Raw genomic sequence first — 17667 nt, forward strand, 5'->3', positions numbered from 1 at the left:
CTGTTTCAGTTGTGAAAGTTACAGCTGATTCCTAGTGCTCAACCTTCATTCTGAAAACATGTTTTGTCCAAATTCACACTAATGGTAGCCTTAAAAAAAGAACTACATAGAAAGTTCTAGATATTTCATTCTCTGCAAATGAGATCTCTCTGGCTAGATCAAGATCTGTCTCATTAAACTGCAACAGGAGAATTAAGCTCATGCTTTTATCTCTACTCTGAAACAATCACATTTAAAAATGTTTAGCTTATGCTTAGTCATCCCTAAGTATTGATTCATCCAAACTGGAGACAGACGCATGTAAACATAAGCTCTATAAATATTGTACAATGAAAGTATCTACTTTAAAAATCCATAACACTTACCTTGGCATTCCTTACAACACTTGCCATCAACATATGTAGGAGCAGAATTGAGTGGGCAATCAGTAAGTGGGCAAATCAGTGCTTCACACTGGATAGAACCATTCTAGAAATAATAAAAAGTATTTTAAAATAATGTGATCAAATAAATATCTATTTTAGGTCATGTGGTTCTTTAATGACAACGTTTTATTTCAAAGGGCCAAAATCCAATTTTCTTCTTTTGATTAGGAAGGTGAATTATATATACTCAAAGTGAAAAGAATTCTGCATAGATATTTTTGATAATTGTATAACAGATATATACTGACAATAATACGTTGCTTTCCATTCATTCTGCCAGTTTTATGAATTGAAAGATTACTGTGAATTATAAAACTTCATTGAATTATAAAATGGTGATCAATATTTGCCAAGATTTCCAAAAGAAAGCCAATATGTATTCTTTTTTTAAAAAAATAGTGTCCTGGATTTTATAAAGCACAAGGGCAGTAGAGCTTGCAGATACAGTTGTTTTATCCTCCCTGACCAGGGTCGAAGCCCCCATCCCTGTGCTTACTGCAAGAGGCTGGGAGGCCCAATGCAGAACAGCTTTCCTGGTGAGCCTTGATGCTGCCGAAGCAGTCAGCCCAACCACTGTAAGCCAGCAGAGAGGCCCCCTCTGAAGGATGGTTGGGGGGAGCCTGGCAAGGTGCCAACTGCACACTGACGAGCAAGGCCTGCAGCTCTGGTGCTGACACAGTGTTGGGCAAGGTCCCCCAGCACACCCAGCAGCAACATCTGAGGGGAACAATCAGAGTAGAGTGGAGGAAGGCAAGCTTGCCCAAGGCTCCTGTGGAGCTGATCCTGGTCTCCTGGCCCAGGGAGGCGCAAACTGAAGGGCAGGAGATGGAGCAGGTAACCTTGACCCTCTTGGGCCTACCTGAGTTGGGCTGGCAGCCCTTTAAGGGGGACCAATAGGCAGGGTTCCCCTGGCTGAGGAATCATTGGCCTTGGAACCTGTCACTCCCCAGGAACAGGTTAATGGAAAAGGAGGATTTTCAGAGCCTGGGGCTGTCCCTGCTCTGGAGAATCATTTAAAAGGACACCTGGGAGTATTCAGGGAGGAAGGGCCAGACCTGTTCCTGGGCAATTGGGAAAAGGAAACAGGCTGGGAAGAGCATGGTAACTGGGGGAAATGAATCCCTCTTTACCCTATTCTGGGGCTCCCTCTTGGGAGCCAACCAAAGAAACCCTGTAAGGCTGGACAGCTCCAGCCCCAGTTCCAGTGGATCCTGATACTCCCTCTTCCCAATGATCCCTGAGACCACCAAAAACTAGTGTTAGAGGTGGCAGAACCTGCATGTACAATAAGTTACATGACCCAGGAGACTGAAATGAGGGAGGGATCCTGACAGGTGCCACTCTTGTGCTAATGGAAAGTCTTGCACTCCTGTCAGAATCCTGGCTGATGAAAGAGGGATTTCTTTGCAGCCTTCACTGGCTGCATGGCTTTTAGTCCATTCAGATGTTGCAGCTTCCAACTTCTTCATTTTAAAGGCTAGAGTGCTACTGAGGATAGGAAACAGGTGGAGAAAACCACAGAGAATCACCTTTACATTTCATGGGATCTGTGCTAATATCTTACCCTTGTGAAAATCTAGTACATCATTCTTCTAATCCAGTAACTGTAATGTAGCATTGACTCAAAGCAGAAGCTGCCCTATTGATTTCCCTGTTGGAAACGCATCAACAGCACAGTGTGAGTGCATTCCCAATCACTGAAGATAAATGGGGTTTCCTTGGCTTGTATAGAGGTCCATGGAGCTTCTGACTATAGTTGACTTTATATTTCCCTTCATTCAAAGCCAAGTTTACATGGTTATCTTTTCTGCAGCTTAACCACATTTTCTTTTCCCAAGTACGTGGCTTCTAATAAATTTCTCAATATTAGAAGAGAAATTTCTTTTCCAGAAAAATGTAAAATAAATTCCCAGAAACCTCCACTCACACACTGTGCCTCTGAAACTAACATGTACTCTGCAGCTGGTTTGTACACCCACCAGGTATTCTCTAACTATAGATGGATAGAAACAAACCCATTTCATCTTACACAACCTTATATCTCTTCTAAACTCTGCCAAGGAATTCCCCCCTTTCATGTAGCCCTGAGGCAGAGTAAGAAGAAAGAATCTCTTCTACACGGTACTCCAGTCATGCCCATTTACACACTGCAATATTTAGCAGAGATAGGACATGAGGAAAAGGGTGACTTGTCTGGCCATGCTAACCTTGTCCTACACAACTCTTCCCATTCCCTTCCAACACTGGATATAACAGGGGCTCTACATAAGAACAGGATAGAAATTGATTTTAGAATAACTCTAAGACACGAAGAATAATGTCGTTGAGTAAATTCTTACATATACAACATTTATTTTTTACGTCAAACAAAAAAGATTTCACATCTAAAATATATAAGCATTTTAAATCAAATTATGTATTCAGGTCACTCAATTTCCATTCAAAATTATAGCCATACCATGCAAGTGCAGTTCTTACAGCCATCTGTCCAAGACTCAAATTCTCGGAAGGTGAAGCCCTTCATAGTGCAAGTTCTTTCACAATAGCACTGATCCAATCTATTCATCCTCTGCTCAGCCCGTGACAGCTAGGTACATATTCCGCAGAGAAGGAATCATTAGTTGCAGAATGGATGGCCTAAAACTACAGTAAAAGCTAAGCTCCCTGATATCATCAAATACTACTGAATGAGAAAAACAGTATTATGAATAGGGACTTGAATATCCATGTACTTGTGAAAGAAAAATGCAAGGTTGCAATATAATCCAGCTCTATTTTCTAGCCTTTCAAGGTTTTATTCATGTGTAATCACTTTTGTGCTCATGGCCTGCCCTATTTATTGAACAGAAGGAGTTCCAGAATAATCATATAGATCCTGCTTTGTTCTCTGGACTGCATGAGGAAGCTCTTTAATAGGAAGCTCGACATGAGCATCAGAACTTCAATATACACATAACAGAAATTTGGATCTGACTGCCAATGCCTTTTATTTCAGTCATTAGTATTCTGATTAAATTAGCAACCAAGGCATGTCCTATGCACATCTATTGGAAGTAAGCTCCTCTGAAATGAACAAGGACTTGCTTCCAAGAAAAACAGAATTGTGCTCCACATGGATTATCCATCGACATGCCTCCAGAAGCTATTTGATAAGAAATGAACTGTGCTGCTGATTAAAAGGCATCTAGAGATTCACATGATCAACTAATTTTGAAGCACTGTGTGGTAATGGTGAAGACTTAGAGATAACTTGAATTATGTTGCTTTAGCTTCTAGAGCTTAACTGATTCACTGCTGGATGAATTTTGCTATTCTAATCTATGTATCAATATTTTCAGGCTTAAGATGACAGAGGAGGAGCAAAAGAATGAAGGCAGTAGCCAAAGAAGACAGTGCTACAATAATTGGTGACTTCAACAAATGCACTGCCAAGCTTCAGTAAAAATTTCAAGATGCACCATGGCATCTGAAAAGGAAAAAAACCAGCTATCCCCCCTTTGAAAATATAAAAACCAGCAACCTTTCATGATGGAAAAGGAACATAATTGCAGTAAACAAATAATCAGATCGCTCTCACAGCAATCATCTGAATATCTGAAGAAGTGAGCTGTAACTCACAAAAGCTCATACCCTGCCAGAAATTTTGTTAGTCTTTAGGGTGCTACTAGACTCTTGCTCTTTTCTACAGCAATAATTAGAACATAGAGATCTTTGTAAGACAGACCAGAAATAAAACATGGCAGTCCTCATATTAACAAAGCGTGTGCTTTGGGGCTACAGGCATATAGGGAAAGCCCCATGGTTGTCATAGTGATCATGAAATTATAAGCTACATGTGAAAGGGTCTCGGCATGGCTGTTGAACTACTTCAGGACTAAGGTGAGGGCCAACATAAAGCTTCCAAACATCATCTTTGAGAACAGTGAGGAACTTATTGGCAGTAGAGTGGGTAGTATACCCGCAGAATCCCAAGTTTGCTCTTAGCTCCCAACACCACTTGCACAGATTTTGTAATGGTAGTCTAGACCAGATATTTGGTGAGATTGAAATTTTATTAACCACTGCAACACCAACTCCCTGTATTGAGCTAACTCAAAAACCATGGGCCAACACAGGATCAGACACCAGCCAGGTCAGTGATGCAAGACATATTGGACCTTTCATCCAGGATTTAAATCTGGATGATAATCATTTTATTTTGTACACATCTGGCATTGAACAGAATCAGTTTCAGGGAAGAATGAAAACTGAGCTGATGTTGACATGGCTGAAGGAACAAGAGCAGAGATGGAAACCAATTAATTGATGAACTCCGCTTCTGACCAGGTTTTTATAACATCCAATGTCATTCCCCCCACCCCCTTATTATATGAACATAAGAACATAAGAAAGGCCCTGCTGGATCAGACCAAGGCCCATCAAGTCCAGCAGTCTGTTCATGCAGTGGCCAACCAGGTGCCTTTAGGAAGCCACAAACAAGACGACTGCAGCAGCACCATCCTACCTGTGTTCCACCGCGCCCAAAATAATAGGCATGCTCCTCTGATACTAGAGAGAATAGGTATGCAGCATGACCAGTATCTATTCTAACTAATAGCCATGAATACCCCTCTCCTCCATGAATATGTCCATTCCCCTCTTAAAGCCCTCCAAGCTGGCAGCCATCACCACATCCTGGGGCAGGGAGTTCAACAATTTAACTATGCGTTGTGTGAAAAAATATTTCCTTTTATCTGTTTTGAATCTCTCGCTCTCCAGCTTTAGCAGATGACCCCGTGTTCTAGTATTATGGGAGAGGGAGAAAAACTTCTCTCTGTCCACTCTCTCCAAACCATGCGTAATTTTATAGACCTCTATCATGTCTCCCCTTAGCCGCCTTCTTTCCAAGCTAAACAGCCCTAAGTGTCCTAACCTAAGCGTCCTATCCAATGCTTGTCCCATAACTTTGATATTCCATCCTACTCATGTTTAGCACAAGCAGTAGCAGGAAGGAGGGGCTCGCTATGTAATAGTTTATAAAACCTTAAGGTGCTGCCCATGTATTATTCTACTCTCTTACAGGAAAGAGCAGCTCAGCCATCATGTGTTTTTCTCTTCTGTCCATAATACAAGAACTCATGGCCTTGCATTGAAAACAGATTGGCAGACAGAAGTCTAGTACTTCATAAGTCGCATAATTAGTTCATTGAATTTTCTGCCACAAGATGTGGTAATGGCAGGTAGCTTAGATAGCTACAAATGGATGATAGATCTATCAATGTATATGAGGCACATTCAGATTGTACGAATGGATGATAGATCTATCAATGTATATGAGGCACATTCAGATGCTGCATGATTTCTTTAGTGCGTGGTAGGCCACTGTGGGAAACCGGGGGTCTGATCTAGCTAGCTTTTTTCTCAATTCTCCTCACCGGGGAGGTATTACATTTGACAATGGTCATTAAGGTAATCTAATCAGGACTTCTCCTTGTGTCTAAACTAGGGAGCTGAGCAAGGTCAAGTTCTCCTGATGATCCTATTTGTGTCAGGTTAACAGCATGCTTAATTATAACCATTGTAATAATAATACATATAATGCTTTTAACCTAAAAACAAAGTAGCTAAAATATTTCAGGAATGGCATAAAATTTATGTATTTTCATTACATTAGAATATATTAACATATTTTGAATATTTGTCATTTAATTAAATTTATAGAGCAAAGACCATATTCAAAAACATTTAACCTTGAAAGTTTTTTTGTTTGTTTCATTAATTAAAATTGATACATTTTTCCTTCTCGACAATGCTAAAACATTTTACATAGGAAGAGTCACGACAGTCTTCTTTGTATTAACCAGTAATGGAAAATAGAAGCAATATGCAACCTCCTATTAAGCCAGAGGCCCTGAACCGGATAGCTCGAGGCTAGTCTGTTCTCATCAGATCTCAGAAACTAAGCAGGGTCAGCCCTGGTTAGTATTTGGATGGGCAACCACCAAGGAATACCATGGAGGCAGGCAATGGCAAACCACCTCTGAACAACTCTTGGCTGTAAAATGCTATGGGGTCTTCCTAAGTCAGCTGTGATTTGACAGCACAAAAAAAATAATAAGTCGGTGAACTAAAGTGGTTTTTTTTTTTAGTGCACACAGGATTCAATGCACTTCCCTAGCAGAAGATAACACATGGAGCTTACCTTAAGCTAGTCAGACCTATCAAGGTCAGTATTGCCAACAATGACTGGTACAGTTTCCCAGCCTTTTACATCACATGCTACCTGAGCCTTTCAACTGGAGATGCCATGAATTGAACATCAGAATTTTGGCATGCAATGCAGGTGCTAAACCACTGAGCCACCCCTCCTCAAGGAAGTTATGGATTGACAGGGTAGTTTCTTGTCTATGTATTTTTTAGACAAGCCTTCAACCAATAAATCAGAGTCCCTAAATATCTAAATTATTTTATTCAAATCAATTAATCATTGTTCTAAAAGGCAGATTGTGAATATTTATGGACCACTCGTTGCTCAAGGATTTTTATTAAATTTTCCAATTGGAGAAAAAACACAAATGTTAAGGAAAGTGTTAGACAAAAATAAATACACATACAGAAAACTACACATAAACATAGCTTAACAGAGTTTATGCAGTCCTAAAATCTACCCCTAAAACTTTTCAGAAAGGCATTACCTTGGCAGAGGTTTTGGCTAAAATATCCTGCAGCTCCATTATTTTCTGCACAAGTCCATGGAAATCGTTACAGGTTGGGCATGCTGAAATCACAAACACTGCATTTGTCAGATTGTACTGGTAGGAGGCTCTGCCTATTCAAGAGTTAGCTGATAATCAATACGCTTTAAGAAGAATCTTGCTGGGGGGGAAATTAAACAAGAAGCACCACAACATATTTTATCGTATAAGAACTAGCAGACTTACTGCGATTAAGATCTGGGCACTGAGAAATAAATCCTTGAGGCATGACAAGTAATTGTACATCTTGCATTATGCCCTGTGTACAAGCGGGAAAAGAAAGGTTATAATATTTTTAGCCTATTGGTATAACATTCTAAAGCTAAATGTATGCACATAAAACCCTCTCCACCAACCAGCTACACAATCCCAACAGCTTTCATGAAATCATTATTGCTTGCTTCCATTTACCATAACAATAGCAGAACAGAGAAGGAAAATAGCTATACATGTACACACTGAAACACACAGGCATTCATCCAATTTTTAGAGGATTTAGGATTAAGGCATAATTAACCAGCAAGAGACTAGTTTGCAGTGAATTCACTGTTACTTTTCTTTGGTGACTAAATTTTTTAAAAGTTTCCAATGACCTTTGAAAGCAATTTTAAAATAATTTGCAGTTCCATTGAATTTTGAGGCACATACTTAAAATAAAAATATCAAAGCACAAACCACAGCTGTGCTTACTGCACAAGTTTCATTCATTTTAATGGGGGTTTGTGAGATATTCTTCACAATTGCTTCAGCACCAGATCATCAAGAGCCAGTCCTAGGGTGGCTTGTCCCTGGCAATTCTCCATGCAAATCTGCTACAAAGCCTTGTGCAACAAGCAGATATAGTCAACATTGCATCCATGCTCCATTAATATATTACACTTTTTTTTGCATAAAAGCTTAAAACATTAAAATAGTACAAAGTGTGTATGTTTGGTCTGGAAAGGAGTCTCATTATCTCATTTCTTGTTGCTGTCTATCGTCTTCTGTTTCATCATTTAAGACTTTTCCTCTCTTTAAAAATGGTGAATCTGAATGTCCTTATAGGATCTTGTTGTCTAAGTTTTACTAACAGAAGTTAGAGTTGGCTATTTCATTTGAATTTTTAAAATAATGTACACAACTTTTCATTATTTTCATTATTTCAATTTAAAAGGCAGAAATTAAAAAATATTTCATTTTTCTAGCAGTAAATGATCATAAGTCATGGCCCAAAAACTATATCATAATTTCTGAGGTCATGCTGAGGTCAAGCCCACTACTACTCCCATTTCAAAAAATGCATTAAATGTTTTAAATGGGTACAATTATGTAAATTCATTGTTTTATTGAGACAAAATATAAAAACCCAAGCATTCAGTTCTATGAAGCAGCAGCATAAAATAATGTGGAAATCTGACAGATTTCACACAGAGACAATTGGGCACATCTGTACAATAAAAGGTAAAGTTCCCCTGTGCAATCACCGGGTCATTCCTGACCCATGGGGTGATGTCATATCCTGGTGTTTACTAGGCAGACTTTGTTTACGGGTTGGTTTGCCAGTGCCTTCCCCAGTCATCTTCCCTTTACCCCCAACAAGCTGGATACTCAATTTACCGACCTCGGAAGGATGGAAGGCTGAGTCAACCTTGAGCTGGCTACCTGAAACCAACTTCCGTCGGGATCAAACTCAGGTCATGAGCAGAGTTTGGACTGCAGTACTGCAGCTTACCACTCTGCGCCACGGGCTCTTACGCATCTGTACAATAGAATGTACAAAAGTGCAACACAACTGTTTGTATACTCATATGGTCATTTATGCACACACACACACATATCCGACTGAAACAGCCTTGCATAGAACAACTATATTTGACAACTACAATTCTATACCAGCTATCTAAACCTATCCGAGGTAAACAATCCAGAACTTTGCGGAAATGTATACCAAATATAGTCCAAATCCTAAATTACCTTTCTGGTTTCTTGGCAATTTCCAGGAGACCCTTAAGTCAAAAACTATCCCAAAATATACCCAGGAGCTCAATCAATACAGTCATGTAGAACATGTAATTTTCCTGGAGATTTTGGATGTAGTACCTTTGGGTCATGATCGCATCAGACCCTGAATTAGTATTGATGTAGTAAAATTGCAGTCAAATAAGTTTCCCTAATGCACATCCTAATCCAGTGAACAATATAAACTTGCAAATGTTCTTCATTTGGGATTCTATGATGTAAGCAGAATGCACAATCCTTCCTATAAATATTAAGGAAAGAATTAAACCCATGACCTAGATTGCAGAAATACAATGGAGGAATATCTTTCTAAGTATGTGTGGAAAAAATCTACTCTTCCAGTACCTTACATCAAGCCCACTGTCTACAGAGGGAGAAGGGGTGTTCCATCTCCACTGTTGCTGTCTTTCACCTTGTGTAGTAAATTTTCCTAATTTTTTTAATTTTTAATCTTTCATCTCTGGCCACTAGAGTGTGCTAGAAAATTGAAAAACAAAACAAAGCTATACAGAAATAAATAAAAGAGAACATAAAATATGGCACTCTTGTGCTCTAGTTATTTGCCCTCAGGAATATAACTGGAGAGAAGGAGTTTTACTGCTTTCTTGGCTCTCAGACACCTATCCTGTGACTGCCATGGGTAATCAATTCTCTGTTGCCCACCTGAAGAGGTATAGGTACATTGCAGGTCATTTACAAGACTAGTGAATATACTACATCCAGTTCTAAAAGCATGACTAATAATTCAGAGCATGACATTTACAGAGATTATTGTAACAGAAGGTTTAAGAAGACTTCAAATATGCCAACTAAATATGTTCATTTTTATCTTCAACAGGTTACTATGGAAGCAGAATGTGTGTGTTTATAATTAGTACTGTAGATTTCAGATGACTTTAGCAGTAGATTTGTGGACTATGTAGACTCCAGGCCGTGAAAGGGTCAGAACTAAAACCCTGAACTGGACCTGGAAGCCAGCCAATAAGTAAGAAGTGCCATGAAATTGCCACCTACTTCTCTATATTTTTCAGAAAGCAAGTTGCAGCATTTTGTACCAGGAGGAGTTACAGAACTATATTCAAAGTCAAAGCCATGTACAACTCATTGTTGCAGTCAGTCCTAGAAGCTACAAAAGCAGTAATGATCAAGGCAAGATCCCAGCCCACTAGGAAGGGCCACAATATATCAGATATAGCTGATAAAATACATTGCTGGCAACCGTCATCACTTCTTTCCCCAGGAGCAAGAAAGGTTTCAAGCTGTGCAGCTGTTTTAATGGGGTAACTGCCATGTCATCAGTAGCCAGGAATCCACCGTCCTCCCCCCACCTCCAGTATTTTCTTTATTTTTTAATTCAGCTTTAATCTGTTGACAAGGTCATAGATACTTTCCATTGAAATAAAAACAGCTTATTTTCCATGTGCAAATAATTTTATGGATGCCATGTTGCCTACTTTAACTAAATACACACAAGTCAAAAAAATTGCTTCCTGGCACAGAAAGATATAAATTTGCTAGCCCAAATGTAAGTGACAATTCTTCCTGTGCCAATTTATGTGATTCTCTCATATCTCAACAGTTTTACATATGTATTTTCTATGTAACAAAGGTTTCAGAATTGGCCTATTCCTCTTAACTTTCCATTTAATACTGGTCATCTTGCCAAAAACATAATACTGACTTAAGGTGCCAAAAGAATTGATACAGACCAATCAATATGCAGATGATGAACATATACAGATACCACCATGCTGTTTTTCTAGCCAAATAAATGACTTTAATGTTGTGCATACATAGACCCCCTTCAGATTACCATTCTAAACCAGAAGTCATCCATTGTTGGCCCGTTTCCAAGTAAAGCGATACAGAAATGGGCGTTTCATACAGCTCATTTCAATCCATCTATGAGCTACCTCTAAAGCACTCTGAAGTGCTCTGTCCATTTCAAACAGGGCCACTTTTCCCCTCCCTTTTTATGTGGTGTGTTCTTTTTTTTTGTTGTTGCCTTTTTTAATGTTCTGAGATCTGCACTATTGCGCTATAGCAATTCAATGCATCCAAATGCTGGTGATATTGCTATTCAGTGCTATAGCACGATAGCACATATCTCAAAACATTTTTTAAAAAGGGCAAAAAATAATGCACTGTAGAAAAAGGCGGGGGGGGGGGGAGCGGTCATTTCAGAAGCTCTCCAGACTTTTTAAACAGCACACTGTAGCGATTCAGAAGCACAAGGAAAAGCTGAAAATGGGGAATATACGTTTTCATTAAAAAAAACAGCTAAGCCCTGGGATACCAACAGGACACAAGCAGCTTTGTCTGAAAAGGTAACAAAACCCATTAGCAGCCAGAAGCCAATATGCTTGTGTCTGAAATGACACAAAAAATCCATTTGCAACCAGCTGCTAAAACAGATTATAAGAGCAGTTTGAAAGGGGCCTTAGAATCTTGATATTACTTCTTCAGACAGTCAATATAAGTTGGAAGGCCTCGAATCCAAAGTGCCACAGAGTTCAAGCACAATTTTAAGCTGTAAAGCTACACAAACATGCAAGAACAGCAGGCATACCTTTTTACTCAAAAGGAACAGCAAGTCCCAAAATATAATTCAATTATCTTTCCACTGAATGAATATACAATGAAAATAACACCAGAACTGAGCATGTAACATTTACACTCATTTGAGATATCTTCTATAACATATACAATGCTTCAATAAAAGGTAGTTTTTGCCTACATCTTCCTTAATTTTCTTCTTGAGGAAAACATACCTTAAAGTAACCGTGTGCACTGTTCCTTTGTCCCAGCCAAAATGCTGTGCCAGCCGGCAATTCCATATAGGGTTTTTCCACTACCCTCTCATAAATTCTGTTTAAAAAAGAAAAAGAGAAAATGCAGAAACAAAAAAAAATCAATTTACTGCTTTTTCACTCAGTTAGCATCCAAAATACTGCAGCACCATAATCTGAAATTCAGCTCTACACTTACTTATTGCAGTCCACATGCAAAATCAAATGTGATGCACTGATTGCTAAGGACAGCCTGTGCCACTTGTCATCTGCCAAAATGTAAGGAAACACTTCCGTGTGCGACCGATGGCTTCCTGACCGATAGTGCAATCTGATTTCATTTCTATGACCACTGCTTTCTAGTTCCAAGTACCTGCACCAGAAATGGAACAGCAAATCATGAAATAGTTTTACAGTGAGAAAGCATAATGCATCCTTGTTTATAAGCAGAACTGGAAAAAGAGCATATATTCAGTGTTATGTGTCTCTAAAATGCCGTCAGGTCGCAGTTGACTCATGGCGATCCCAGCAAAGGGCTTTCAAGGCAAGTGAGAGGCAGAGGTGATTTGCCATTGCCTTCCTCTGCAGAGTCTTCTTTGGGGGTCTTCCGTCCAAGTACTGACCCTACCTAGCTTTCGAGATCTGATGAAATAGGGCTATATCATGCTGCCTTTCCTCCCATTCAGCAACATGCAATCTTAGATTTTGATTTGGCAGAAGAGCTGCTTTCCCACTATGAGTTCAGCATTGCTTAGGATAATGGAATCATTGCCGAAAGTTATGTCATCTCTCCTTTCCAGTTCAGAATGAGAAGGGTCCCAAACATTACCAAAGTGTGGTTCTTTAGAATATGCAATTGTGATTTGCAAAAGAGATATTCACTGTATTTCACCTTTCTCTGCAATTTCTTTTCTGCAATGAAATATTCCTGTCTACAGGGCAAAAAACAGAATTGCTTTTTTCTTTGTTTGTTTTATCTGCAAGCCTAGCAAATTGCACTCTCTAGCTTTACGGTGTCTCAAAGCACTCTAGTCTCTGTATTAACAAAGCAGTTAACTGAAGTCAGCAATAAAAAATTATCTCTATAATAATTCACGTGTTTGTGGCCCCCAAAAATCATTTTTGAATTGGCAACTAGTATGAGCTAATTGAAGATTTGGCTGCTAACAAAATAGAAAATAATGGCAGAACATAATTCAGTTTAATCACTTCCTACATCACAAGCTTAAAAGGATATAAGGTCATTCCTAACTAAACAAGCAACATTAGATATAATATAAACCAGAGACCTCTTCACAGCTTTTCCACTTTTCTAATTAACATGGTAAACTATAATAAAAATGTATTAACAAGCCTGAGCCCTTGCAGAAAATATGTGACATTACAACATCATGTACCACCAATTAGGTTCCTCCCATACATTCTCATAGTGAAACATTTATAAGGAGGAATGCACAAGAAAGTATCTGCTTAAAAGTTCTTCTCAGCATACTAAATAGCAATTAAACTGGTATGCCCCTTTGATAGAAGGGGAGAATATAGTTTGAGGGGTGGGGAGTTAACTGATAGGACTGCTCATTTGTGATCACAGCTATCATGTTTGTTTCAATAAGCATATAGCAGAACCAAGGGTAGGTCTCTCTATGCAAACCTGAGGTAGCACTCCCTTCATATTAATGACAAAGTTTTAACTGGTTGAGACAAATTAGACAGGATCAGACCAAAGATGACACAGAGTTCAGATTACGACAGAAAATGCACAATGAAAAGGAAATTATAATACTCAAGTTGTTAAAGTATATAACTACATCCCTTAAGTGGAATAATATAATGTGTTACCTCAGAAAGTAATGGGTCAAATGTTTGTTTGACTTTTTAAAAGACCAAGCATATAATGTACACTGAAATATTTTATCACAGTGACAATTCTCCTTTGAAACAACAAAAAAGCTGGTTAGTGTGATTCTGGAATTAAAAACCGCATAAATTGATAGGTATGGTTTACCATAACAACAGGTCATCATGACATTATGGTATGTGAATCAAGTTAAATCAGGATAGCAAACATATTTTTCTGATATTTTAATAGCACATGTGTTCAGAAGATGAAGAGTTGGTTTTTATATGCCAACTTTCTCTACCACTTAAGGAAGAATCAAACTGGCTTACAATCACCTTCCCTTCCCCTCCCCACAACAGACACCCTGTGAGGTAGGTGGGGCTGAGAGTGTGACTAGCCCAAGCTTACCCAGCTGGCTTCATGTGTAGGAGTGGGGAAACAAATCCAGTTCACCAGATTAGCCTCCGCCACTCATGTGGAGGACTGGGGAATCAAACCCAGTTCTCCTGATCAGACTCCATCGCTTCAAACCACTGCTCTTAACCATTATACCACGCTGGCTCTCAATATATGTTCCTACAAAATTACCCCATCCCTTAGATGGTTTAATTTTGGATATACTTCTATTGGCTTCAATTCTCAGTGTTCACTAGTCATCATTCTTACATTATCCCCACTTGAGTGATCTTACCCATTGATATTTTCTAGATTAGTGTTTAATGTCAATTTACAATAACCTTGAAGCACACACTGATGTATTTAGCTGCAGCCATTGCATAGGGTTACCTGAGTTGGACTCCTACAAATTCTACTGCAGTTATTCCTGAACTGCAAGACAGGACACACTAGCATGCCATAAGACAACAGCTAGCAAGCTGGGAAGAATAAATTAAAGGCTTCTGTATGCTGAATGTTCCAACCCACAGAAAATTGTACAATATTTATTTTCATTATTCATTGCTCCAGCACTACCAACTTTTAGTTAACCTTGGTTTGCAGCAGGTCATTCTGCTGACATTGTTGCATCAGGTGTGACTCTAGTAACTCCAGTCAGAGACACAAAATACCCCCAAAGGAAACTACTTGGTTAATTTTTTTGAGTGAGTCACTGCTCTGGCCTTGCTTCTTTCCAATCAACCTCCAATGGGAAGCTGTCATAGATCAGGTGTGACTTACAGCTAGTCTGAAAAAAAAGCTCAGCCCTATACCACATTGCATAGCACCCCTATGGCACTGTCCTGGTATGGACTCAGTTCTGCTGATGTAGAAGCTAGAAATGGGTGGCATCAGCAACAAGCCAGGAAAGAAGCAGTGCTCTGTCAGTATCCTAAGCCTCCTTACCCATGCCCTGCTCCCTGGTGCCATGTTACACTGGTGACAACACTGGCATAGATAGGAACCCACACTTAGAACTCAAGAGGAGTGATAAAACTACCAATCCAGTTAATCTGTGCCTCACAGCCATAAAGCAACACAGGTTACCAAGCCTGCAACCAACCACACCACTCTAATATAGAGCCCAGTCAGGATACTAATCTGTCATATGCTGGGGAGGAACATGTATGGGACTAGATCTCCCTGGACTCAGATCAGGCACACTTTCAGGAGACTTTCATTGATGGCAACCCTTTGCCCAAAAGCCAAAGAAGAGAACTAACATTGTTACAGAAAATGTTGAACCCTGCTCTTTTCAGAATGCTTATAGATACTCCACCTCAGGACACAAACACAGAACTACACCCTCCATTCATACAGCTGAAGATGCAAGGACAATGTATACTACGCAGGTCTGCCTCAAACATGTTTATTGTGAACTCTGATGAAGGCAAATGTGAAAAAAATTATTTGCCAAATAAAGATCAAGATAAATAAAGTTTCAGTGGATAAAGCGATTAATGTAACTGTTGAGAACTGTTACATTTTATTTCCAAATATGAGAACTAGAAACTTTGTTTCTAAAATGAAGCTTGGAAACTCACATTTCTATTGAAAGACCACAAGCTTTTTACTGAACTGAAAAATACTTATTACCCTACGAAACTTTGTGCACTTTGGGAGCCAGTAAATATATAACTTGTTGGTTGTAAAGTGTTTACTCATGTGAACTTTTATTGTATGGAATAATTAACTTCCTATTGCCAAAATTCACTTCGTGCATTGCCAAGCGTTTTGAATTAAGAGAAGCTTAACCTTCAGAAGAAAACAGGCAGATATGGCAGGACATCAGTCAGTTCAATGAACTGATATAAAACAAATGCTTGAGGTCATTCCACATTTGACAAAGAGATTTAAAAAAATACAAAGTAAGCATCTTTTAACTGCTTCAAAACATTTCTACTACTCATGGTATCATGAGTGATCAAGCATTTCAAGAATGGCAAACACATTTCCCAAAAAGAATAAAAAAGCTCCTGTCACCTCTATACCAGGTTTCTCCCCTTCTACCCATCAGTTCTCCCCCCTACCCCAGCCAAAAACTTTATACTTCTGGAGAGGGGTAGATTTAAGATTTCATAGACCAGAGCAGCCCTGACACACCTGCTGATTGAGGCACACCAGACCATTTTGCTTGGCACTTATGGCCCAAGCAACTGAGTCACCAGCAGCACTGCTAGGGCAAGCAGTCAAAAAAAAGCAAAAAGCATGTGTTATGCCTAAGGTTGCCAACCTTCCGGTATTTATACACAAAAATCAAAATAATCAGCACTGTACATTAAAGTTCAACAAAATCACAGCACTAATGGCAATAATGTAATTGTAACCAACAAGAAGTATCTGTATTTACAAACATGTATTTAATAACTATTGTGCATTCCTACATCTAACTAAGCTAGCTTACCAACTACTACAGTGAGTCATTAAAGGTCTCAAAATCAGCTGATAGGACATTTTTTGTTAAGTCCACAGCTGGACCGTTTGAGAACGGTCTGAATAGTTCCTTACTGTCGTATTTAATAAGAAGGTTGCCCAATGTTTGTTAGGGGCAAACTGGAAAGTTGATATCTATTATGAAATGATCACAATGTGGAATATATCGGAGACAACTGTGCTGGTTTTGAGACATTTAATGACTCACTGTAGTAATTGCTAAACTAGCTTAGTTAGATATAGGAATGCGCAATAGTTATTAAATCTCCTGGTGGTGGCTGGAGATCTTCTGGGATTACAACCAATCTCCAGATGACAGAGATCATTTTCCCTGGAGAAAAGGGCTGCCATGAAGGGTGAACTCTATGGCATTATGCCCCTTTGAAGTCCCTCCCCTCCTCAAACCCTGCCCTCCTCAGGCTCCACCCCCAAAATCTCCGGGTATTTCCCAATGTGGAGGTAGCAACCCTACTCATACCCATTATCACCCCCCAAGACCTACAGAGTCAAAAGTCAAGTCCAAGATAAACCCTTTAGATGCTGGCAGCATTGCTAGGGCTTGGCTGGCTCTAAGCAAGTCTGGTCAAGTACAAAAATCTCCTCCCCCCTTGTGTTTTCCAGTTCATCAACATCTTCATAGGTAGACACTGCATTTTTTCAGCACATGAAACCAAAAGATTGCCTGACCCTGGTACAGAGCATACTTCATCAGATGCCTGGCAAAGCAAGTTCTAGTCCATGACATCTTAGTCTTTAAAGTGCCTCAATATTCCTGTATATTTTAAATTAAAATATGTTTAAATTATCATTTGCAGTTCATGAAGGCCAACAAATAAGTAAAACAAGCTAGAGCAATAATCCAAAATAAACCCTACCACATCAAAAGATAAGACAGTAAAACAGAAAATAATTAAACCAAACGTTTAGATAAGGGAGGGAGGAGGCAGGTAAAAATGAAAGATCTGTGAAATATGGGGAAAACAAACAACACAAATAGAAATTGTGGGGGAAAT

General features: G+C 39.2%; 1 protein-coding gene across 1 annotated transcript in view; it reads right to left on the reverse strand.

Annotated features, from left to right (window-relative positions):
• Positions 1-17667, reverse strand: part of NELL2 (neural EGFL like 2) — a 147329-nt gene that overhangs the window by 101552 nt on the left and 28110 nt on the right. Inside the window, exons 4-9 of the mRNA XM_056846760.1 lie at positions 12146-12319; positions 11929-12025; positions 7346-7418; positions 7100-7182; positions 2884-3012; positions 366-468 (exon numbers count right to left, since the gene is read on the reverse strand). Of these exons, the coding sequence (XP_056702738.1) occupies positions 366-468; positions 2884-3012; positions 7100-7182; positions 7346-7418; positions 11929-12025; positions 12146-12319 (659 nt within the window). The remainder of the gene's footprint in view (positions 1-365; positions 469-2883; positions 3013-7099; positions 7183-7345; positions 7419-11928; positions 12026-12145; positions 12320-17667) is intronic.

Source organism: Euleptes europaea, chromosome 3 (assembly GCF_029931775.1).
Source record: "Euleptes europaea isolate rEulEur1 chromosome 3, rEulEur1.hap1, whole genome shotgun sequence".
NCBI lineage: Eukaryota > Metazoa > Chordata > Lepidosauria > Squamata > Sphaerodactylidae > Euleptes > Euleptes europaea.